General features: G+C 40.8%; 1 protein-coding gene and 1 pseudogene across 4 annotated transcripts in view; both read right to left on the bottom strand.

Annotated features, from left to right (window-relative positions):
* Positions 1-18,238, bottom strand: part of MAP4K3 (mitogen-activated protein kinase kinase kinase kinase 3) — a 251,566-nt gene extending 233,328 nt beyond the window's left edge. For 2 of the 4 annotated variants that reach the window (XM_058278442.2, XM_058278440.2), the window contains exon 1: positions 17,995-18,238. In XM_058278442.2, the coding sequence (XP_058134425.1) occupies positions 17,995-18,090 (96 nt within the window). In that variant the 5' untranslated portion in view covers positions 18,091-18,238. The remainder of the gene's footprint in view (positions 1-17,994) is intronic. The other 2 variants (XM_058278443.2, XM_071208784.1) reach the window with 1 other exon arrangement.
* On the bottom strand, positions 7,668-7,801 carry LOC111761087 (small nucleolar RNA SNORA31; annotated as a pseudogene).
* Positions 18,239-26,573: the final 8,335 nt, after the last annotated feature.

Raw genomic sequence — 26,573 nt, forward strand, 5'->3', positions numbered from 1 at the left:
TAAAAGTTGATCAGAGAGAAAAGACAAATTAGCAACAAGGAAAGTAATTAAATTGGAAAAGAAACTTCTCAGCAGCAACAAGTACCAGAAGACAACAGAACAAGATCTTGAAAGTGCTAGATAAAATAACTGTCAACCTAGAGCTCTAAACCTCCAATAAACCATGAGTTAAAGGCAAAGACAGAGACACCTTTGGGGGGGGGGGAAGACCGCGTTTGCGTTACACAGTGCCCCTCACTTTTCAAAAAAAGAAGGGAGAACCTACCAAATGATGGTCAATAAGAAGAAGATCATTGAAGCCAGAATGAAGGGGTGAGAGGCCAAGAAAACAATGCTGAGCAAAGAAACTGATAAGGACTAGTCTGGGAAGAATAAGAATTTTGTAGAACCAAAATAAGAGGCAATAACAATACAAAATAGCAAGATAGTAACTGAAATTAAGCATTTTTAAGTACATGTACTGACAAGAAAGTGAATAGAGTGATAGAGATTTAGACTCAAGTGCACATGTTGAAATTTTAAGGGTAACTATCCAAAGTATAGAAGTAAAACAAATAACTTTTAAGCAAATCAGTGTGAGGGGAAGGGAATAAAAGGAAACTCACTGAACACCATCCAACTGGCTACCAAAGCAGGTTAGAAAGATAAATAAGGGTGGTCCTAATTTGGAAAAGATAATACAAGAAATCAAATGTGTTCCTAATTCTTCAGGATGACTCACGTGTATCTTGGATATTTTAAATATTTTTATCACATTTCCCAACATGGACCTTTACTTTAGTCAGAATGGTGGTCTAGTATCCCTCCCCCAACCTCAGTTCCACAGCAGTCCTTTTATCTATATTTATTCTTTTGGAATGGCCTCTTTTACAGTTCCTACAAATGCAAACCAAATATTTCACCATGTCTCAAGGCAAGATTCACTTCTCCATGAAGTCTTTTCCAGAGTAACCCCAATTCTTCTTTCCCTTATATTGAATTTTGATAGTATTTGCCAAATTTTACTACTCTCTTTCAATGGTTGAAATATTGCCTTAGAAATGTTCATTAGATGCTCCATTTACACATATTTCTTTCCTTAATCAGACCATAAGCTTTTCAAGATCAGAATGAACTTCTTTAGGATTCCCTAAAAAAACCCAGCAGTGTTCTTTATTTTTCATTTAAGGATGAGGCAAACTTTTTATGTCTGTAAGTGTATTTTCAAGCCTTTAATAAGCTCAAAAAATATGAATTTTTCAAAATATGCACATGTATCACATATAAAAATAAACCAGATTTTGAGACAACCAACAAGATGGCAGCAGAGTCAGTGCATGCTACAGGCAGTTAGTAATCACACAGAATTATCTAAAGTATCTGTTTGGGGGTTCCAGGAGACCAGAAGAGCATCCTGCAACATCCTTGAAGGAATGAAAGGATGAGACTGCTCATCTGCAGAGAAGACTCATAAGTAGAGTGCTCCATGCCATAGAGGCAGGTGCCCATCCTCCACTGGAGGCACAAGCCGCCTTGGGAGCTATTCCACAGCTGAAATTGGAAGCTCCAATTCCCAAAAACAGGGGAAGAAGAGAGGATTGGGCACGGTCTTCAGCTACTGATTAGTAAATTTGGAGGCCTAAAGTATAATCCTAAAAACAGCTAAACTCTGAACCTGTACAAGTCAGAAAGAGGCCAGCAGCCGCCATCTTAACTCTGCATCTGGCATGAGGGGCTGGTAGGGGCTTCTTTCCACCCAGGTTGGATTGCAGCTCTAGCCTAAGTCCCAGCATCACCTCCAGCAGGGAGGAAGCTAGGGTGACCTGCACCAGCCTCTCCGGGAAATTACAGGCCACGCTACAGAGGCCAGTGATCATCCTACTCTGGTAGTGCAAGCTGTCTCAGGAGATATTCTGTGGCTGGAATTGTAAGCTTCATTTCCCAAAAACAGGGGAGGAAGAAATGGTTGGCCACCAATGTTAGCTACTGATTGGTAAATTCAGCTGACTAAAGTGTAACTCTAAGAACAGCTGAAGTTTGAAACTGCCCAAATCAGAAAGAGACCAGTAGCAGTCATTTTGACTCTGCCCCTAGCATGAGGGGAAGCTGGGATGACTGAAAATCACAGTGACAGTAGGAACCAGCTTCTTTCCACCCAGATTGGCCTGAAGCCCTAGCCTAGGCTTCAGCCCCACCTCTGGCAGGGAAGAAGCTGGCAGGCCCTGTACCAGTCTCTCTGGGTAACTACAGGTACATCTGGCTGGCACAGACTGATTAATCAGAAGTCTAAGGGGCAAGTGTGGTCATCTCAGACCTGTGCGGCACAGATTCCTGCCCATACCTGCAGCTCCATCCCACCCCAGGCAGAGGAGAAAGGGGCATGAAGCTTTACCAGTTTCTCTGGACAACTACAGAGTAGGCCTGCAGGCAAAGGAGAAATTTGGGAGAAGCTTCATTGGTCCCTGGGGCAATGAGGGCAGCTTGAGCCTCCTCAGCTTACAGCACCAGCTACATTCTTGGTTCCTACTACACAACCAGCAAGGGAGAAAGGGCAAGAAAGGCCTAAACTAAAGAGAGACACTGTACCCAGAATAAATACTCTACTAAGCCAGATGCCAAGATGCCAACAAAAAATTACAATCCACACCAAGAAACAGGAAGATATGGCCCAGTTAATGAAACAGGATAAGCCTCCAAATGACATAAAGGAATTGAGACAACTATTCACAGATGTTCAAACAAATCTCCTTAATAAATTCAATGAGATGGCTAAAGAGATTAAGGATATTAAGACACTGGATGAGCACAAAGAAGAATTTGAAAGTATACACAGAAAAACAGCAGAGCTTATGGGAATGAAAGGCACAAAAAATGAAATTAAAAATGCACTGGAATCATATAATATTAGATTTGAGAAGGGAGAATTAAGGAGGAAGAATAAAGGATTGGTGAGGTTGAAGAAATGGCCTCTGAAAGTAAACGTACAAAAGAAGAGATGAAGAATGGGAAAAAGGCCTGAGGGAACTAAACGACAGCAAGAGATGTGCAAACATACATGTAATTGTTGTCTCAGAAGGAGAAGAGAAGCGAAAAGGGGTAGAAGGAATATTTGAAGAAACAATGGTAGGACATTTCCCAACCCGATTGAAGGACATAGATATCCATGTCCAAGAAGTGCAAGATACTCCCATCCAAATAAATCTGAATAGACCAACTCTGAGACACCTACTAAAGAGAATGTCAAATACCAAAGACAAAGAGAATTCTGACAGCAGCAAGAAAGAAAAGCAATGCATAACATATAAAGGATATCCAGTAAGATTAAGTGCTGATTTCTCATCAGAAACCATGGAGGCCAGAAGACAGTGGTATGATATATTTAAGATACTGCAAGAAAAAAACTTCCAGCCAAGAATCTTACATCTGGCAAGACTATCTTTCAAAAATGAGGATGCGTTTAGAATATTCAGATAAAGAGAATACAGGAAATACTAAAAAATGTGCTACAGCCTGAAAAGACAGGACAGGAGAGAGGCCTGAGAGTCTAGAAATTAAGATTTTATCAATAAAAGTAACTAAAAGTGTCAAAAGAGTGGTGAAAATAAAATATGATTGATAAAACCCAAATATTCAGGAATAAACTTAACCAACAATATAAAGCACTTATATTCAGAAAACTACAAGTCATTGTAAAAAGAAACTGAAAAAGACCTAAATAATTGGAAGAATATTTCATGCTCACAGATTGGAAGACAAAATATCAATAAGAGGTCAGTTCTACTCAAATTGATATACAGATTCAATGCAATCCTGATAAAAATTCTACCAGCAATTTTAAAATAAATTCCTGGAAAACACGATTATCAAATTTATATGGAAGGGTAGGGAGTCCTGAATTGCCAGAAACATCTTAAAAAGGAAAAGCAAAGTTGGACGACTCTCATTTTCGGACTTTAAATCATATTACCTAGCTACAGTGGTAAAAAAAGCATGCTACTGGCATAAAGGCAGACACATAGACCAATGGAACTGAACTGATGGTTCAGAAACATATCCTCACATCTATGGTCAAGTGATTTTTTTTCCCAAGTGATTTTTAACTAGCCTGTCAAACCCACGCAGCTTAGGCAAAACAGTCCATTCAACAAATGGTGTTGAGAGAACAGGCTATCCACAGCCAAAAGAAGGAAAGAGGAAACCTATCTTACACCTTATCCAAAAATTAACTCAAAATGGATTTAAAAAACCTAAATATAAAAGCAAGAACCATAAACTTTCTAGAAGAAAATGTAGGAAAATATCTTCAAGAATCAGTGGTAGGCGGTGGATTCTTAAAGGAGATAAGAGGAGGACTGAGATGGACTACTGATGTTTAATGTAGAAGTTCTAATTACCTTTACTGTAAAAGTGTGGAAATGTACAGAGCTGATGGTAATGCATTATAGTGAGTAACAGCTAGTTTATAAGTGGCTGAAAATGGTAGTCTAGGGATGCAAATGCCAACTGACAAAAAGCTAGGGAATAATCTAGAGACTGAATAGTACAGTAAACGCCGAGGTCAATGCGTATTGTGGTTGATGATACAGTTGCAAGAGCGTCCTTTGTGAGCTAAAGCAAATGGACATCACCATTGCAGTGTGGTGGCAATGTGGAAAACCACAGAAAAAAAGCAACAGGAGTGACCTATGGACTGTGGTTAACAGTATTAATGTAATATTCCTGCACCTATGCCAAAGATGTACTGTGTTGATAATGGGGGAGCATGGAAAAAGTGTGCCAAATGTATGCTGTGGACCTGGTAATAATCTAATGATATTATCTCATAATCTGTAACAAATGTTCAACCATGGTGTGATGTGTTGATAGAGGGGTGTTGTTTGGGAATTCTGCACATGTGCAAGATTGGTAAGTTTACAACTTGTCATAAATATATATTTAAAAATAATAACAGGGTGGATTGGGGGAAAATACACTAAATGTAAGTTAAAACCTATAGGTAGTAGTAAGATTTTGACAATATTCTTTCATAATTCGAAACAAATGTCTCATAACAATGCAAGGCATTGGTGGTGGGTTGATGTATGGGACCCTGTATGATGTTATGCATGCTTACTCTGTATATTCACAACTTTTATGGTAGTTATTGTTTATGTGTGTTCATGTATAAATTATATTTAAAAAATAATAATAATAGAGTGGGTTGGGGAAAAATACTTTGATAATAATATTTTGAGGCTGCTCTTTAATCATTAGTTAAAAATGCAAGGTATTGGTGGCAGGGTGAGGTAAGGTATGAGAGCCCTGTATGATGTTATGTATATGTGTTTTGTAAGTTAACTATTACTACTACTTGTTTATGTATGAGTAATATACTTCAATAAGTTTTCTTTTAACAAATGAAAAAAAAAAACTAGATTTCTAAGGATTTTGTTTTAATCCTTAGATACGTTAAAAAACTGGATAGCTTTTTAAATAGTTATTTCCTTTCTTCTTTCCATTTTTGCCAATTTAAAAAGTAGTCCATATGCTGAGGGCTAAAAAATGAACAAGGTTAAGTCAAAGGAAGTCAAACACTATCTTTCTTCCTCTGAATTTTATTCTTTTATAAAGGACTCCAGTAAGAGGATTAAAACCCACCCTGGGGAGGTCCATGGTTCAAACCCTGGGCCTCCTTGACCCGTGTGGAGCTGGCCCATGCGCAGTGCTGATGCGAGCAAGGAGTGCCATGTCACGCAGTGCGCCCCGTAAGGAGAGCCACCCAGTGCGAAAGAAAGTGCAGCCTGCCCAGGAATGGTGCCACACACACAGAGAGCTGACACAAGATGATGCAACACAGATTCCCGTGCCGCTGACAACAACAGAGGCGGACAAAGAAGATGCAGCAAAGAGACACACAGAACAGACAACCAGGGTGGGGGGGAAGGGGAGAGAAATAAATAAATAAATAAATCTTTTTTAAAAATAAAAATAAAAAAAATTAAAAACCCACCCTAGGGCACACCTAATTAAAAGTTCTACTTACAATAGGTTTATATGCACAGGAATGGATTAACTTTCTTTTTTTAAGATTTTTTTTTTAAAAAGATTTATTTATTTATTTAATTTTCCCCCCTCCCCTGGTTGTCTGTTCTCGGTGTCTATTTGCTGCGTCTTGTTTCTTTGTCCGCTTCTGTTGTCGTCAGCGGCACAGGAAGTGTGGGCGGCGCCATTCCTGGGCAGGCTGCTCTTTCTTTTCACGCTGGGCGGCTTTCCTCACGGGCGCACTCCTTGCGCGTGGGGCTCCCCCACGCGGGGGACACCCTTGCGTGGCACGGCACTCCTTGCGCGCATCAGCGCTGCGCATGGCCAGCTCCACACGGGTCAAGGAGGCCCGGGGTTTGAACCGCGGCCCTCCCATGTGGTAGACGGACGCCCTAACCACTGGGCCAAAGTCCGTTTCCCTAATATTTATTTTTTACTTATTTTTCTCCCCTTTCCCGCCTTCCCCTGTTGTCTGCTCTCTGTGTCCATTCACTGTGTGTCCTTCTTTGTCCACTTGCATTCTTGTCAGCGGCAAAAGAAATCTGTGCCTTTTTTTGTTGTGTCACCTTGCTGTGTCAGCTCTCCACGTGTGCAGTGCCACTCCTGGGCAGGCTACGCTTTTTTTGTGCGGGACTCCTGGAGGGGAGCACTCCTTGCGTGTGGAGCTCCTCTACATGGGGGACACTCCTGCGTGTCACGGCACTCCTTGTGCCCATCGGCGCTATGTGTGGGCCAGCTCACCACACGGGTCAGGAGGTCCTGGGTTGAACCCTGGCCCTTCCATGTGGTAGGCGGAGGCTCTATCAATTGAGCCAATCCACTTCCCTGGATTAACTTTAAGAATATAGTTTTTTGGGGTCCAAACAGCTTTAAAACAACAGAGAATTATACACAAAGTCTTGTTTTTTCAAATGAGTTCATGAAAAATGGGTGACATTTGACTAAGGCCTAGTTTAATTGTATTGTGTCAATCAATTTTCTGGTTTTGATAATGCTCTAATTATATAAAGATGTCACCATGGGGAAAGCTGGGTGTTAGGCACAACGGATCACATTACTATTTAACATCCTATGAATTTATAATTATTTAAAAATAAATTTTTTTAAAAAAATCAACCAGATTTTTTGGTATAAATCAGAAAGCTGACTCTAAAATTTATATGGAAAAGTAAAGTTGGAGGGTTCACACAACCAAATTTCACCCTACCAGATTTTAAACCTGCAGTAAGACTGAAGTATTGGTGATAGTAGATACAGTTCAATGGAACAAAACAGTCCAGAACATACATATACATACATTGTTAACTGATTTTCAACAAAGGTACCAAGGCAATTCATTCATGACTCATTTATATGAGGTTCTAGAGGAGCTTTCCTAGTGAAAGAAATCACAATAGTGAATGCCACTGGGTGGGGATGTGGCGTGCGATGTTGAGATTGGGATCAACTAAGAAGGGGAACAAAAGAACTTTCTAAAGTTATGGAAATGTTCCATATCTTAATAAGGGTATGGAATATACACGGAAGTACATACTTGTCAAAAACCACCTAATCCAAACACATAAGGTCTGTGCATTTCGCTGTAAGAAAACTTTTTTTTTTTTTTGCTGTTTTTAAGTTTATTTCTGAGTTGCAAAGATTATTTCCCGTTCCTTGTTTTTAGAACTTCCTATATTCCCCCATTCAATCTTGGCTGCCACAACCAGACAGACAGAAAGCGCGAGGACCTTCTTTTTCTTGCATCTATAGTGGAAACCTTAGCAGCAGACATTAACTGCTTCAGGGCTGTCAAGAGATGCATGAGAAAATGATAACTTAATGTTTAAAATATGTACCATAGTAGAAAATAAGCACATGAAAAGATATTCAATACTAGGTTACTAATATTTTAGTAATAATCTAGATTACTAGATCACTAATATTACTAGAGAAATAGACAGCAAAACCACAATGAGATATCACTTCACACTCACTAGGAGGCTACTAAAAAAGCCCCTGTGGAAAACAGTTTGGTGGTTCCTAAGAAAATTAAACATGGAATTATCGTAAGACCCAGCAGTCCCACTTTTAAGTTGTATACCCCAAAGAATTGAAAGCAGGGACTTGAACAAGTATTTACTCTACACCAATTTTAACAGCAGTATTATTCACAATAGCCAAAAGATAAAAGCAACCCAAGTGTTCACAATGGATAAATGGATAAACAAAATGTGGGATATACATAAAATAAATTATTCAGACATAAAAATAAGGAAGTTCTGCTACATTGCTACAATATGGATTAACACTGAAGACATCATGTTAAGTGACAGAAGCCAGACACGAAAGAACAAATATTGTATAACCTCACTTATATGAAAATTCAGAGAGACAGAAAATAGAGTACAGGTTGGGGAGGGGGTAGGAATGGGGAGTTAATGCTTAATAGGTACAGAGTTTCTGTGTGGGGCGATACGTTCTGGTAATGAAGCACAAGACTGTGAATGTAATTAATACCAATGAATTGTATATTTAAAAGTGGTTGAAATGAAAAATTTTGTTGTCTATATATCACTTCAATAAAAATTTTAAATACACACACAGCATACCCAATTTTTGTAAAATATTTGTGTATAATAAACTGGAAGAAAATATATAAAATTTTAACTAGTTTTATCTCTTAGGAGTAAGATTATTGGTCATTTTAATTGTTCTTATAGTTCCCTTATTTGTCTACTTTTTCTTTTTAAAAATGTATAGTTTTTAAAAAGAGTCAGACAAAAGCATTATTTTTCATTATCCAAAAATAAAAATATCTAGCCCATCTTCTACTGTTCTACTCTATAGTCCCTATATCAATTACCTCCAAATATGAAGCATTTTTCTAGAACAGGAGGACATATCTTTGCAATTAAGAGCAAAGAGAAAGATAAAGACCTTTAATAGTTCTGTTACTTCTAAAGACAATTGCTAAAGAATTATTTTCCACAGAAAAATGAAGCTTATTATTAGTATTTCTTTAGATCAACCACAGCAAGAAATGAGGAAAAGAAATCCCACAGACCTCTTTAGTTTCTAATTAAATATCCAAAATTTATCTCAACTTTATTGATGTCAGTCACCCATTATTAATTTATTTGAACAAACATTCATCAAATACCTACTATGCACTAATCAATCAGGCATAAAATTTTGAAGTCCTCTTTGAATCATCTTTCTCCTCCCTTCTATTTCTCCATAAAGTCCTATCAAATTTTTCTCCAAGATGGTTTCATCTGTTCCATCCTTTCCATTCTTATTACTCTGACCCTTGTTTGACCCGTCAGCACTTAACTCACCCTTAGCTTACTCCATATAATCGTCTAGCATAGTTCCATGGATCCCTGGGGGTTGCTGACATCCTTTTTTGAGCGTATGTGAGGTCAAAACTATTTTCATAATAAAACTAAGATATCTGCCCCCCCTTTACTATGTTGACAATTGTACTAATGATACAAAAACAATGTTAGTTGCTGGTTCCTTAGCACAAACCAAGGAAGCGGCCCCCCCAAATGTACTAGCAGTCACTGCACTCTTCACTGTCAAGCATTTGTAGAGGAAAAAAAAAAAAAAGAATGCCCTTACTGACACATAAACATTACAAATATTCTTAAATCTTGGCCCTTGAATACACCATTTTAATATTCAATGTGATAAAATGGGAAGCATGAATAAAACTATCTGCTACATACCAAGTACAAGGGTTTTCTCAAAGAACAGCACTTGTGTGATTGTGACCTGCAAGCTGAACTAGTCATTTTTTTTTCAGAGAACACCATTTTTATTTGATAGAATGACTGACAGGCAAACTATGGTTATTCAGGTTTGGGTATTTGGCAGACACTTTCTTAAAAATGAAATGAATCTGTCACTTCAATGTAAGCAATTGGTACTATTTGTTGCAAATAATACATTTAGAGCTTTCAAGGGAATATTTGAATCTTAGTTCTACCATTAACACTTCCTGATGAGATTAGTGACATTAATGAACGTGTCTTTTTTATACAGTATAATGGAATGTAACAACTTTGAGAAAATCTGGATAACTCAGGGAACCCATATTTTCCAGATGACCAATACAGGATGTTACAAAACCATGCACAAGTAAAAACGATCCTTTCCAAGTCTAAGAGTAAACAATAGAATTTAACATAGAGTAGGAAAAGTTCATTGACATAATCTCGAATGCCACATTGCAACTAACCTTGTCAGGTTGTGAGAAGTTATCAAAGAGATTATCCATAATTATATGAAAAGGCATTGAAATATCCTCTTTCAACCAGAAACATGTTAGAAGACAGATTTTCTTCATATATGTCAATCAAAACAAAATACCACAACAAACTGAATGCAGACAAAATTGAGAATTCAGCTGTCTTCTATTTACCCAAATATTAAAGATTTGCACAATGCCACTTATTTCAATTTTTTGCTTGGAAATATAGTTGTTTTTCATAAAAACACTATTTATGTTAAAATATAATGGGTTTGGTATGGCAATTTTAAAATTTCTTAGTTAATTCCTCAGCTAATAAGATAAATAGCAAACTATAACTCACATAAACTATTATGGAGTTCTCAATGATTTTTACATGCAAAGGAGTTCTGAAACTATAAAGTTTAAGATTCACAGTCCTAGCAGATACTTCTGTCCTTCATCCTCTCTGATCCATTCTCATTATTATTGCGAGAACAATCCTGAAGAACTTTTAACTGCATTACGCATTGTACAAAGCCTTCAGTGCTCCCAACAGCTTACCACTTGATATTTATACTATTCTGCCTAGTTTTCAAGAAGGATTATAAATTGGCCCTACTTATCTAGCAGGTCTTATTTTCCACGCTTCCCAACCTTCCTCTTTAGTCAATCCTCTCCTTTGGTCTCCACTCCTATACCTATGTATTTAACCCGGATTGTATGGCCAACCCATTCCCTCCTTTACCTTTCTCCTCTCTCCTCCCAGCTCTCTTCCCCTCCTCCAATCTATCTAAACCTTACTTACCCTTCAGTGGCCAGACAGCAAAGCTGACAGTGCCTGGAACATCAGACTTAAATTTTTTTACTTCAGTCTACAGGTAATGAAGAAAGGCTCTTGAACAGGAGAAAGTGGAAAATTTATACAGAAGGAACTTTCTTATAAGCTCAAATTCGTAGGAAGATTGTAAACAAACAAAATCATTGATGTCTATTTGAGTCTACATAAATTCTGGTCAAATCTAAAATTCTTCCAGAGTTTAAGGACTATGGTAGGCAGTATACACTGTCATATTAGGAGCCCAAACCTATAATCTCAGGTCAAGGCAGTTAGCATTCTGCAACGTGGCACCTTCCAGAATAAGAAAAGACTGCAAAAAAACAAAACTAAGGCAGAAAACAAATATGACTGATTTTTATCTCTCAAATCTAAGGTCTTTTTGTACTGGTGATCAAAGTCCTTTTTTTAGAAGTCCAATTTAATGTATTTTCAAAAATCAAATAGTATGTAACAGCTATACTAAGCACTAAGGGTCCTGCCTTTAAAATGGAAGCATATCTTCATATGTACATAATAGTTATGAACATATCTTAATAAGCAGAAGACACTCACATTAAGCCTAATGATTTAGTTTAGGCCTAATAATAACCCACAACGTTTAATTCATTCTGTACTTATCAATGCCTGCCAGAGTTTTAGGTCAAGCACAATGTTACCTCCTCTGTAAAGCCTGCTGTAACGATCTCCCTCCTGAAAACTCAAAAAGCACTTGGTTTGTTCCTCTCATGTCAGTTCCTTCATTCATTCACATCTAATATGTCTCGGGTACTCTTTGAGGCTCTGGGAAGATAGCAGTGAACAAAGCAAATTTTTCAGTTTCCTGGATTTATACTCCAGGGGAGAGAGAGAGGCAATAAACAAAAAAAATTTGGTAACATAAGCCATGATAAAAATTGGATAGAGTATGGAGGAGAGGGAGACTTTCTATCAAGCTAACAAAACTTCAGGAAGTTCAAAAGTTCAGGCCCCCCCCACCAGGCCCCTGTGAGTGTTGAGAGTTGCTGGGAGATGTGGAGTTCTAGGTGGGGAGAAGACAGTTGTGGTATTAGGAAGCATTCTATGGGAGCACTTGTTTTTTTTTCCCCAAGTGAGAAAGTTTATTGGTAGTCTAGCAAAGAGGTCAATGGACTAAAGGCCCAAAAATCTGCTTCCCTGATTTTATTTTTTTATTATGTTTTTAATTTACTAAAGTATATCACTCATACATAAACAATAAGTATAAAGTAATAGTTGTGAACTTACAAAATAAACATACAGGGCTCTCATACCTGACCCTACCACCAATACCTTGCATTGTTGTGAAATATTTTTAACTAATGATGAAAGAGCATCCTCAAAATATTACTACTAACCAAAGTATCTTACATTTGGTATATTTTCTCTCCAACCCACTGTATTATTATTATTACTATTACTATTATATCCTTTATACATGAATATACATAAATAAGTGCACATAAAAGTTGTGAACTTACAAAAAGCAAACATGCATAACATCATACAGGGGACCCATACATCAACCCAATATGGGAACATTTCTGATTAATTGTCTCAAGAGATCCCAGAAGAAGGGGACCGCTCAGATTACAGCATCTGGAACATCTTTTCTTCATTCTAAATAAATATTCACTTTAGTACCTAATTTTTAATCCTAATTTACTTTTTTCTTAATGAGGGCCCTATAGAATTCTGGATCCACTCCTAGTAAAGCAAGTGAGGGGGTGTTGTTTTTTATAGGGTAGTAAGACACAGATTCATTAAAAGGTGACATCTGGATGGTATGAGGAAGCAAACCATACAGATTTGAGAATAAGGGGAAGGGGTAGATGTAGTGGATATTCTAGGCAGGAAAAAAAAGCAAAAATCCTGAGGCAGAAGCATGCAGGAGTTAGGTAAGTTAGAAAGACAGTAGTAGGAGAAATATACTTTTACAGAACAATAAATACTATATTAGATAGTAACAGCAATTAACAGAGTGCTTATTATGTCAGGCACTGTCCTAAACACTTTTCTAAGAATCTCCAATTCATAACTGAGGAAACTGAGGCAGAAAGAGAGGGATTAAGTAATTGGTTCAGGGTCAAACAGCTTGTGGGTGGGGAAACTAGGCAGGCTGACTCTAAAACCCAGGTATTAATCACCTGCTGAACTAGAGAAGTTGATTGTCCAGATTATGGAGTATTTTGAGAATCTGTCAGCCAGTAAGAGGTTTGATATGATAGAAACGAGGAAACCAATAAGATGTTGGTCTCAAATTATGATAGCAACAAGAAGGTACACATTTTATCCCCTATAAATGCCTTAAGGCCAAATACTAAGCCTTGTCACTTTTACTACTCCAGTCACAGTCCCTAACACATTCCCTTTCATATTATAGTTACTCAGTGCATGATGTTTGTTCAATGTACTCTCATGAGAGAATTTACTAATTATACATTCTCAATACAAAATAATGTATTACATGTGCAAATAGATACATATACAGGTCAAATCTTGGAGGCAAGTTCCTCCTTGAGGAAATCAGATCCTTATCAGAGTCAGGTAAACTGTTTTGATTTTTCTCTTAAACTGGCTAGAGAAATTACTCCACAATCTGTTTCCAAGGCTAGAGACAGATCTAGGAACTGTTCACAGGGTTGAGGCTGAAGCTGTAAGACTAGATATATTTCCTTAGAAACACAATAAAACTATATCCTTCAAAATATCTTTTGCCTTACCCTCTCTCTAGCTCTAGTATCTCTTGCTTTTCTCCAGCATAACTCTAGGAAAAAGCAGGATATGAAGAATTTAAAAGGTAGGAAAAATATAAATTAAATTTGAAAATTACCTAAGAAAAGAGCTCAATGAATGTGAAAGTTATATAAAAAGTTGATAATGTATTCTGGTATAGAACTACCTAATTTTTCCAGGAAAATTCTTTCAGATAACAAAATTTTAGATCAATACTTCATTTTTCTCATGGACCTCTTTGAATGAATAAACCATCTCTCCAGAAAAACACTCATATATACAACATTAAGCCTGTGAATTCCACAGAGCTTCAAGGGCCTCCTGAGGCCCAAGTCATGGAGCTCTAAGTGACAACCCCTAGGTTCATCCCTAGGTAATCTCTGCTACAAATACTTCACCTGACAAATAAAGCCCACAGGATTACAGAGCACTTAAAAATAAGGTATGACTTTTTTTTTAAACTTCATCTTAAAACAATGCAGATGAAATTATATTTGCACTGACCAAGAAAAAAAAAAAGATTATCCTAAAGACTATTTTACAAAAAGGTAACTTATGAGTTAGGTGAACCTTATTATATAATACCAAAAGCAGAAGGGCATACGATGGTAATAATACCTTCCCAATAAAACAGCTCAAGAGGCTAAGTGATTTTACAAGGTCACATAGGTAATAAATCCCAGATCTTCCACATCCTCATTCAGTGCTTTCTAACTAAATCATGCCATCTTAAATGTAATACATATATTATATTATTGGGTAAGATAGTTTTCAAATAAAAATTCCTTAAAACACCAGCCCTCTAAGAATGACTGTGAATAATAAGGTTTCTAACTTATTTAATTGATTTGATTATTCCATTTTTAGCACCTGAATACCAATGATTAAGGAACAAATTGCATATATTGGCTTTTAAAAACAAATCTTTTAATGTACTCTTCTCTAACCAACACAATTTGTATAACTCAGAAAAACGTAAAACAACAAAACAAGGAAAAATACACATCTTTAGAGCATCAACATATTATAGAAAAATACACAAGTAGTTTAAGCTTTGGGCTATTTAGCAGGCAGGGGGTATCTGACTAAAGCCACATGGGGTATCTATGTTTTGAGTCTCTGGTATTAAAAGATGGAAGCAGGCAGGGGGTATCTGACTAAAGCCACATGGGGTATCTATGTTTTGAGTCTCTGGTATTAAAAGATGGAAGGCAAGGATCAAACATCTATTATCTGACATCCACCAGGCAGACTACTAAAACAGTGAGGGCCTGGCAGCAAAGCAGGAGTTAGGTTTTTTTATTTTTTATTTTTTTAAAGATTTATTTCTTTATTTTTCCCCCTTCTCCCCGTTTTTCTGTTTTTGTTGTCTGTGTTCTCTTCTCTTCTCATTTTTCTCCTCTAGAATTCACTGGGATTTGATCCAGAGACCTCTGATGGGGAGAGAGGTTCAGTTCCTGGTTTCTGCTGTGCTACACCTTGACTCTCCCCTTGTCCTTCTTTTGATACATCATCATCTTGCTGCATGACTCACTTGCCTGGGGCACTGGCTCACCACGCGGGCACTTGCACAGGCACTGGCTCGCCTTGCAGGCACACTTTCTCTTCTTTTTCACCAGGAGGCCCCAGGGATCGAACCCAAGTCCTCCCAAATGGTAGGCAGAAGCTCTATGACTTGAGCCACATCCGCTTTCCAGGAGTTAAGTATTTCAACTACTACTTAAAGATCCACATTAACTAGAGTGTGGCTACAACTCTAAAGCTGAACTAAATGTTAAACATGTTCCTCAGTTTCTCCGCTGTTACATCAGTAATAAATTATCTGCTCTAGTCCAGACTTTCCAGATAATGTGTTGCCTACTGGTTAAAAATACAATCTCTAAAGGTAAACTGGTTCAAGTTTGGGCTTTCCTACCTACCAACTTTGGCAAATTACTTTAATCTATGTCTCAGTTTCTTCAACTGCAAAATAGAGTTAATAACAGCATCTATTTTGAGTTGTGAGGACTGAGTAAGTAAAAAACTTAGAACAGTGCCTGGCATGCAATAAGCACTCCATAAATATTAGTTATTATCATCATTATTTTAAACAGATGACAAGATTAACCAACTTATATCTTTATTGCAGTTAGATGTCCTTAGGAAATTACAGGCCCTATTTTTTTTTTCCTTTTTCATCATGTGGCTTAACTACCAGTTGTTCTTTTCAATACAGCAAATACATGGCCAATTATTATTGTAAAGAACTCTGAAAGAATTTACTGTACAAACTGCCACCTATGACTTACACATTAATATAGTTTTAGTTAACTTCTCATGAATATAACTAGATTCCCCAACCAGTCCTAACCTACTTAGATTCAGGCACTTCTGCTTGCATGATCACTGCCATATTATAAAACACCATTATTCTTGCCTGTACTACTGCAATGGCCTCCTAACTGCTCTTTCCACTCTAATCCACTCTCATTACTACAGAAAGGAGATCGTTGAAAAATCTGAATCTAATCTCACTCCCTGATTTAAAGCCTTGCAATGACTCCCCCACTGTCCTGAGAAAGTCAACCTCCTTGTAAGACCTAAGAGACCTCAAAAACGTAGGGTCATTCTACCTCTCAGGCTTCTGGGGCAGTATAGGCCTTTTCTCAAATCCTTTAATGCTCCCAGTTCCTTCCGGCCTCAGCCTTCACACCAGGTGCTCCCTCATCTCCCTGCCCCACCACCCGGCAGAAGCATGCTTAATCATCTTTCAGATCTTAGGTTAAAGGCAATGGTCCTCCTGTTACATGCGGTCATAATCCTACTCCTAACCCTCTCTTTTCCTTTGCAACACAAAAGAAAACTGCAATACAATAATTATTTAATGTTCTTCTTGCAAAAAAATATACAAGCTTCAAGAAAGCTGTGCAACCATGTCTTTCACTGCTCAAACCCCAGTGCTTAGCACCCCAGTACCTTATTTATCTACAGCAGTACTGCTCAGTAAGAGTTGGTAGGAGCCTATCCATACACTTGCTATTTGTCAAGGGGAAAGAGGGATGAAATAACACGATTGTGGAAAACAAGTCATTCACAAAACAAGACTGATGCAGAATACTGGCAGTGTTGTATTACATATCTGACTTGTATGCATTACATTGAAGGTAAAAAGTAAAAACCTACCGCTTAAATGTGGACAAAATAAAGACTGAATTTTCAAATGTAAAATTAAGGCTCTTTGTGCATCCTCAGGTTTTAAGTGAAACAGGAGGAGTTCAACTTCAGTTTCCAGTAAGAAGATACACAGCTAAATCAAGACTGCTGCCACATTTGGCACTATCTTCCTCTCTTCTTGGCAGTCTATGAGAGGCCAAGAGTTGAGCTGGCCAAGGAAGAGCAATTTATCCTCCCACATTTAGAAGTGGTCCATCTACAACAGAATGCTGTACTGCTAATGGACTTTGAATTCTACCATGTCAAATCAGTACTTTTTCTAAGTATTCAACTCACTTAAAAAGTTTTTTTTTTTAAAAAGTTGAAACCTCTGCGTCACCGATACAAACAAGTTTAATATGGCATCATAGCCCAACTGGACCTGGAGAAGGCAAAGTTGCTCTTCCTTCAAAATAACAACAGCAGCAACAACAACAACATACCAACCTGATCTCTTTTACAAAAGAAAGTTATTAATTGGATATTTAAAAACAAACAACTGTGCTGCGATGCTGAGAGGCTAGTCCGCTCAGTGGCTGTCATGGAGATGGGCCGGTGCAGTAACTGCCACCAGGCCGGGTGGGCAGCGGTTCCCAACCTACAGCGGGCAACCCCAGGTCGGTCTGAAACACGCAGGCTTGACAAACGCCCAAGCCCTGCTGACCCTGCCAATGCACCAAACGCCCAGACCCTCTCGCCGCCGGTGAGCTGAGGGGCCGCACCCGTTCAGCCTTTCCCAGGTAATGCGCGTTAGGGGCGAGGTGTCAAAACTCGCGTCCAAAGGAGGACTCAGGTACGGACTCGGAGGTCCCGAGGTTGCACATTTGGCTCTTTGTTCAATACAAGGCAGCCGAGCCCTCGGCGCCCAGTCCTCCTCCTCCCCCCCTTCTCCCGGCGCCAGCGTCTCCCGCCGCGAGTCAACACCGACCCGGACACCGAGAGTCGGCGGAGCCCTTCGCCCTCCCCGCGCCGGGCCGGGACCCCGCGGCCTCGACGGCGCGCAGCCCCTCGCCCTTACCTTGTAGACGTCGCCGTAGGTGCCGCTGCCGATGCGCTGGATCAGCTCGAAGTCTTCCTGCGGGTTCCGGCGGGACAGATCGAAGCCGGGATTCATGGCGGGCCCGGGTGCCCCCCGCCTCCCTCCCGGGCAGGGGAGGGGGGGCGTTCAGGGGGCCACACGGAGAGTGGGAGCCGCTGCCGGCCCCCTCCGCCCCCGGCGGTCACAATCGCCCGGCTCCACGCCGCGGCCGCCGCCGCTCCCCTCCCGCTGCGGCCGCCCGGCCTAACCGTCCCCGCCCCCCGCAGCACTGCGGCGCCGAACCCGGGTCACACCCACAGAGAGAGGAGAAGGCTCGCAGCCCCTTGGTCGGGGTGAAACTCCAACATGGCTTCCGCTTTCGCCGCCCCTCCCCCTTACTCTGATTCCTTCACCCTCCTCCCCCTTTTCCCAGCTTGGGCCCGACTTGCGCAGCCGCAATCCCAGAGGGAACTCTCCTCGGCTCCGCGCGCTGCCGGCTCCGCGCGCTGCCGGCTCCGCGCGCTGCCGGCTCCGCGCGCTGCCGGCTCCGCGCGCTGCCGGCTCCGCGCGCTGCCGGCTCCGCGCGCTGCCGGCTCCGCGCGCTGCCGGCTCCGCGCGCTGCCGGCTCCGCGCGCTGCCGGCTCCGCGCGCTGCCGGCTCCGCGCGCTGCCGCCTCCGCGCGCTGCCGCCTCCGCGCGCTGCCGCCTCCGCGCGCTGCCGGCCCCGCTCGCGGGAGCTGCGGGGTTGGGCGGGCGGGCGTGCGCTTGTGGGTCAGGCCGGACCCCGAGCCACCCCCGCCTTCCGTGCGGCACGAAGTCGAGTGGGACCGTCATGGTGCAGTACCAGAAAGGGTTTGCCCGCCCGACGGACCCAGGGAAGACAGGCAGAAAGTAGTCATTAGGTGACCAAGTTTAACCGGCGTTGCTGTATCTGGTCCCGGACCTAGGCGGGTAGTATTGTAATTTCAATTTGCGGAACAAATGCCTCAAGCTTCTCTTTTTAGAAGCATTTATACATAGGATGCCGCCGTGGGCCGCAGACATTCTGGGATTGCAGGGAAGGGTTCGTCCAACGCACCCTGGAGGGAAGCTGTTGGCCCTGTCCTCTGTACCCGCAAAGAAAAAACAAACAAACAAAAAAAAAACGCGTGCTGCGCTGGACGGATACGTGGTACTCGGGCCCTTGGAATTGGTCTGTGTGGGAGCAAAGAGGGCAGCCAAGGAGGTGTGGAGTGCGTAGGGCCCCGGGACGCTTTGGGGGTAACACGCCGAACGGCCGGCCGCCATCCCTCGTGGAAGGCGTGGGACACGGGCGGAACACAGAACGAACCCTGACCAGAGAAGTGCAGACTGTCAAGCAGCCCCACGGAGGAGAGGTGGCGGAGAACGGAGGGTGGAACGTCGACTGGAACCTGTCCCGCACTTGAAATGTCAACACATGCTGATCCGGAAGCTCTTTAGCTGTGACCTTACTTATCCAAAACCCCGCCCTGCATCGGACCCAGATTAAGAGCTTTACATCCAGGCTATGCAGACCGGCGCTACAACATGCTCTCTGTCCAAGAAAGCATGTGGATGATGGAGGGTTAATTTTCTCTCAGTAAACTGTCCATTAGGCATTTCCAAAAGTTTTAAATAACCAGGCGATGGTCAGTTGGAACCTACCGCATGGGATATTTGCTTCAGAAATGCTTTCCTAATACCCTGAGGCAACCATACCTTCTGACCACTTCTATGGCCTAATGCCTGGTGACTCCTGAGAAACTATGTCCCATCAAACCTGTTAAAGATAAAATAAGTATGACCAAATAATAGCCAGGAACCAATTCCAGTTAATTGCCCCATTTTTATCTTTTTCAATTATTTTTGCTTACGAAAGCCTTGTGTATTTATTAAATTCTCAAAGAAGTTTATTCTGAATACCTATTGACTAAAAGATGTTTGGAAAAAGTCCTCTCTTCATCTTTTAGAAGTAGTCTTTAAATGGTCTAATTTGTAATTATTTTAAAGCATTCGTAATTTAAGAGTATCACTTAAATTACTGTCCTAACAGTAATTGTTGGATTTTTTCTAGATCTATCTACCTTCAGGCTCTGGTTTCTTGAGAATTAATCTCCCGACTAAATGTTCCTCATGGCTAAAGACAGTGCTTTTGCCTGTTGAAGGCACTTGCCTGAGCGTGTAGTGCATGCCGTCCTTCGGGCTTGTCCACATTTGGAGATAGATCCACTTTTCTCCTTCTCTGCCTTTTTAATGCTGGAAAGCCAAATTCTTAGGACTGAATGTTGCACAAGAAGTTTCTAATGGTTTCACTGTTTTGTTTGCTGAGATTATCATCTGTGCTGATAACTACCCTTTTGCATCACTAATAGACTTCTTAAAAAGGCAAAAGACATTCCAGTAGGCTTGGAACCCTGGTTAAAGCTTTGTTTGTTCTATTTTGGCAGGGCAAAGCCTTTTGAAAAGAGATTGATTTTCCTCTAAGGGCCTGATTGGCCAAATGGGTTACAACATAAATTAAAGGGCTTTTGCAATTCGCCACTCACCAAGAGTCAGATATTTGCTCTTTTTAATATATACATAGAGCCAAATTTGATGTTATTTTTTTCCTCAATGTTAACACTCCTCAACTTTGCTAGAAGTAGCACTAATGATCACACTTTCTTTGAATCAGAGAAAAAGCATCCCTCTTCTATGATTAGAAGGATCCTTTGAAGTCATGTAATCTTTCCAACTCAGAAAGTGCTTCTATAGTATCACTCCTGGATTTACTGCTGTTTGAATACCTTCAGTGAAAGGGAGTTCACTGCCTGCCTAAGCCATCCACCTATTCTGAGATTGTGCTAGTGAATGATCATAATAATATAAAAAATATTGATATCAAACATTACCATGAGCTTATAAAGTATCAGGAACCAAGCCAAGTACTTCATGAGAAATAACTCATTTAATTCTCACAAAAATCTGACGTCATAAGCACTATCCTTTACATTTTATAAGAATATGAGGCAGAAACAGGTTAAGCTGCTCAAATTCACAAAGAAAGCTGGCATTTAAAGGCAGTACAGGGGAGAGTGTGAACTACAGGGTAAACTATTATTCATGTGGTACAGCATTGCTCCAAAATGTGTTCACTGAGTGCCATGAGTGTGCCACAATGATGGGGGAGGTTGTTGGTGTGGGAGGAGGGGGGTGGGGAGGTGGGGGTTATATGGGAACCTCTTATGTTTTTTAATGTAACATTTTTTGAGATGTATATATCTTCAAAAAAATACAGTTTACAAAAATGGGGGTGGGGGATGGGGAGTGGGTTATATGGGAACCTCTTATGTTTGTTATTTTTTAAAGATTTATTTTTTATTTATTTCTTTCCCCTTACTGCCCCTCCCCCCAGTTGTCTGCTCTCTGTGTCCATTCACTGTGTGTTCTTCTGTGTCTGCTTATATTCTTGTCAGTGGCACCGGGAATCTGTGTCTCTTTTTGTTGTGTCACCTTGCTGCATCAGCTCTCCATATGTGTGGCGCTACTCCTGGGCAGGCTGCACTTTTTTCATGCTGGGCGGCTCTCCTCATGGGGTGCACTCCTCGTGCGTGGGGCTCAGCTACACAGGGGACACCACTGCATGGCACGGCACTCCTTGCACGCATCAGCCAGCTCATCACACAGGTCAGAAGGCCCTGAGTTTGAACCCTGGACCTCCCATCTGGTAGGTGAACGCTCTATCTGCTGAGCCAAATCCGCTTCCCTCTTATGTTTTTTACTGTAATGTTCTTTATGATCTATTAACTTTAATTTTAAAAAATAAATATATAAAGGCAGTACAGCACCAAAGACTTAGCCACTAGTCTACGTTCTGCGTATATACAATATACCTTAAAATTTTCTCTTATGCTAAATCAAATCTGTTTGACTATACCGAATTCAGAACCAACAATTATTAGAGTCTGCTTGTATAGAATACAGAGAAGAAACAGCACAGTGCCTGCCCTCAAGGTATTTATGGTCTCACAAAACTGTGAGAAGCACAGAGGAGGGGTATTAATGCAGATGGGAGGAAGATTTAGGAACAATGCTGAAGCCAAATCTTGAAGAATGCTTTGGAGTTGGCCAAACAAGGGTGACCACTCAGCCCCAGCCTTTTAAAGCACCCACCTATGTAAGCGTCAGGCAGCAAGGAGCACAAAAAGGGTGAAATGGGAAGCTGACGTGGAACTGACAGTGTCCAGCTACCATATGGAGGTCCAGGGTTCAATCCCAGGGCCTCCTGGCCCATGTGGTGAGCTGGCCAACGTGCAGTGCTGATGCTTGTAAGGAGTGCCAGACCACACAGGGGTGTCCCTTGCAGGGGAGCCCCAATGCAAGGAGTGTGCCCTGCACAAAAAAAGCGCAGCCCACCCAGGACTGGCACCGCACACACGTAGAGCTGACGCAGCAAAATGGTGCAACAACAACAACAAAAAACACAGATTCCCTGTGGCGCCGAGAATGCAAGCGGACACAGAAGAACACAGAGCAAATGGACACAGAGAGCTGACAGCGGGGGGTGGGGGTGGGGGTGGCGGGTAGTGGTAGAGGAGAGAAATTAATAATAAAAATAAATCTTTAAAAAAAAAGGGTAAAATGGATAGCTGCTCCCAGCTGTCAGCATATACAGACCACCTTTCTTTTAGCCCATCCCTTGGGTCTCTGGCTTAGGGATTTGATGATTTTCTGTGTCAGTGTTCAGTTTCACCCTCAGGACCTCTTGTCTGAAACTTACTGGATCCACTTTGGCTTACCAAACTCATTCATCATAACCACCACTCACATTTTCAGTATACCACCAGCTCTGGGAAAGGAATACTGGAAAACTCTAGCTCAAAAGACTCACCATGCCACATACCCATTAGCTGCCACTCCTCTCTTTTTTTGGATGATGAAAATGTTCTAAAATTGATTGTGGTGCTGGTTGCACAACTCTATAAATATACTAAAAGCCATTAAATTGTACACTTTAAGTGGTGAATTTGTATGGCATGTGAATTATGTCTCATTAAAGCTGTTATTTTAAAAAGTTAAAAAATTTAAAAAAAGACTCACTACAACCAGGCCATCCACCAGGGGAGGAAAATCAGACATAGACATGTATGTGAAAGAATGTGGCACATGTAACAGATAATTTGTATACCTAGATGGTGTGGATAGAGATGGTGGCAATGAGTTTAAAAAGGAACTGGCAAATGAAGAGACTTATATGCCAATAGGATTAGAAGCTACTTAAGAGTTAAAGCTACAAAGAAATGGAGTAAGTTTTATAACCTAGCCTAGCACATCTCTGAGACAAGCTACCTAGTCATAAATCTTGTCTCTGTCCCTTTACTGAAGGAACTTGGGAAGTTATTTCAACATGGAGAAGTCAATAAAATAATACATGTAAAAGTCAGAAGTACTTGGTACTGAAGCCTTCAAAATATAAGTTACTATTATTTTGAATATATTTTAGAATGTTTTAAAGGACAGCAGTCACAGGAATGGAGATAGAGATGAGATTTTTGAGAACAATTTTAACAACATATGAACTAAGGCAAGGGTGCTGAGGACAGAGAAAAGGGAGTGGAATCAGGAAATCATTGGAAGATGGAATTGACAGGCTTAGAGAAGTGAGGAAATGGGCAGAGACAAGGGTGACACTCAAGCTTCTGGCCTAGACCATTGGGAGTCTCATGACAGCATTATCAGGGGAACTGGAGTTAATTTGGGGAGGGTTTTAGAACTGGATCAAAGTAGCTGATTCTGTTTTGTACCTGTTGAGTCTGAGGTGCTCAAATGGAAATGTAAAATTAGTAATAAATGTGGATCTGAAACTAGAAAAATATATTACAGGGCCAATATTTAGATTTTAGAAGTCATAGTTCAGAAGTATTTACTGAACTAAACTAACACAGAAGTATTATGTGCCCACCAACACTAAACTAGGTTCTAGTGATGCAATAGGGCATGATCTCAAGTTGGGGATACAGGCAAACTCTCAGGTAATCACAAGATAATTAATGGGGAGTGGAGCCAGAAGGAAGTATTGGGTGCCCTTGGGCTAATAATTTGGGTCTTTTTCAAAGGAAAACATTTATTTTCTTAAACTAATATTTTTTAAAAATGTGTACTCAACATTTATTTACAGGTGAAGCTGAGCTCTGAATGGGGAGCAAGTAGTGCTGGAAGCCCTCAGGAGTTAGCTGTCAGCCTCCACCCTGTTATTCTGAGCAATTCAGCGGTCCTCCTGGGTTTGCATCTCTCCTGGCACAGTGTTTCTCAGCAGAGGGTCTATTAGTATTTTGGGGTGGACAGTTCTTCCCTGTGTGGGGCTGTCCCCATGTATTACAGCATCTCCACCCCTCCCGTGTCAATACTGCTCCCGGTCATAGTGACATCAACAACAACAGAAATGGCCTCGCACGATTCGAAATGCCTGCGATTAGGCTAGAGGTGGGGATTGGCTGGCTTGAGAATGTTTGCCTAGCATATCCCTTGGGAGAACCATCACCTGCATTAATCTGTTTATATAAAGTATTCCTTTCTCCTTCACATAGTCTGTTCCCTGAGAGAGGTTCTGATATGTAAAATATTGTCCCTCTTATTACATTTTCCCAAGGTTTAGCACCCAAGTGACATTTTACTACCCTTCACTACCCTTTGTAGATTACAACCAAGATTTCATCTAACTAGCATGCTCCTTTTTCACCTAGTCCTGGAATCATAGAGAAAGACACCTAGTCTTTGCAGGTCATGGAAATCTCCCCAGTGCAAGGAACATCTAAGCTGAGACTTAAAAGTCAAGTAGAAAATTAGCCAGGCAAGAAAATATACTTCATACAGAGGAATGAAATGTACATTCACAACACTGGGAGTAGTTCTATTTGAGGGGAATGTGGTAATAGATGAAGCTGGAGTGGTAAGCCGAGACCAGTCCAATGAAGGGGCCTGTGTTAAATAATTAGATTTTTTTTTTCACTGAAAACTGAAAGGAGCTATTGATGGATTTTCAGCACAGGAATGGATTGATCTTATTTGTGCTTTAGAATTATCATACCAGCTGCAGTGTGGAAAATGATTTGGAGGTAGGTGGCAAAGAATGGAGATGAAAGAGAACAGTTTGGAGATCCTTGAAGTTAAGAGATAATAGTCTAGGTGAGAGAAAATGGTGGCCTTAAAATGAACATCAATCTACAGTGATGGCAGTTTTTGAAATTGTGCATTGAGATAAATTCTCAGAGGAAAAATGGATGAAGTAAGCAAAAAATAGGTTCCTAGAGAACCCCAACATTTAGGGTATGAGCAAAGGAAGGGAATCAAGCAAGGGAGGCTAAGAAGATGGGCCACAGTATGATATGTGGGTTAGAATGGTGTGGCAGCCCCAGAGGTGCCACTCAGGTCTCCTTTCAACGAAGTAACTGCTGTGAGGCCTCCAGTCACCTCGCCTTTGGGATCCAACCCAGCAGAGATCTTGCTTTCCTCAGGTGCTCCCAGCCAACGATGGTGCACAACTGACCCAGTGCACCTTCCTCTAATGGGCAATCTTTGCCCTGTTGGAGCTTCCCATTAGCCTGAGACATTTTCAGAGCTCTCCTGCAGACTGAGGCTCTCCTACCCAATCCATCCTCCTTCTCGCTCTCTGTTCAAGACCAACATTGTAATTTGACTCTTCCCTTCTACTTCTGCTTCTTTTCCCCCTTCTCCTTCAGGGTGTTTCCTCAGAAAAGTACTCACTCTACTTCTGTCTTTGCATCTGCTTCTCAAAAGACCTGAACTGGTCAAATGGTATTAATGAAGCAAAGGAGAGAATTTTAAGAAGAAAATGATCGACAATGTTAAATGCCAAAGAAAGAGTGAGGAAGAGGAGACAGAAAAGTATCCACTGGATTTGTCCTTAGGGAGGTTAGTTCCTATTCCCTCTTCCGCTGTCAGGCCTCCTCTTAGTTATAGCTTCCCCCAGATTCCCTGCAACTTTCATCATACATCATGATCTCCAGACACCTACTCTGAATCCCTCCATATGGACATAATTTATTAAGACCTTTCTAAACTCTGGTATGAAGAATCAAACATGTATTCCAAACATAGTATGGTCATTGATGATAGGGGGCTTCAGAACTTCCTATTTTAACAACTATACTGCCATTTAAACTGAGGTTCACTTTTTAAATATAGTATTACAACAAGCCCAGGGCCACTGTACCACCCAATTCCAGGGGGTGCCATTCAGATTATAATCTTTAATTATAATCAAGTTACAATCCATGGTTATATAATCTCAACTACATCTTGGCCCCTGATTCTTGATCCAGAAACATCATCAAAAAACTCATTTGCTCTCCACGCCCCCCTCTACCCCCTGAATGAGATCATCACAGGTGTGCTTGAACCTATTCTTCCATAAAGTACCACGGACAAGAAACTTGGTTTCATATAACCTACTGTAAAGTTCCTGCACTACCAACAACTTAGACCAGATAGCATCTTCTCATCACCAAGCAGATATAACACTGCCAACTAAACAGAACACCGAGTTTCCTTACCTAAAATTGCTACCAGATAAGAGCTTGC

The sequence above is a fragment of the Dasypus novemcinctus genome, chromosome 17 (assembly GCF_030445035.2).
Source record: "Dasypus novemcinctus isolate mDasNov1 chromosome 17, mDasNov1.1.hap2, whole genome shotgun sequence".
NCBI classification, from domain to species: domain Eukaryota; kingdom Metazoa; phylum Chordata; class Mammalia; order Cingulata; family Dasypodidae; genus Dasypus; species Dasypus novemcinctus.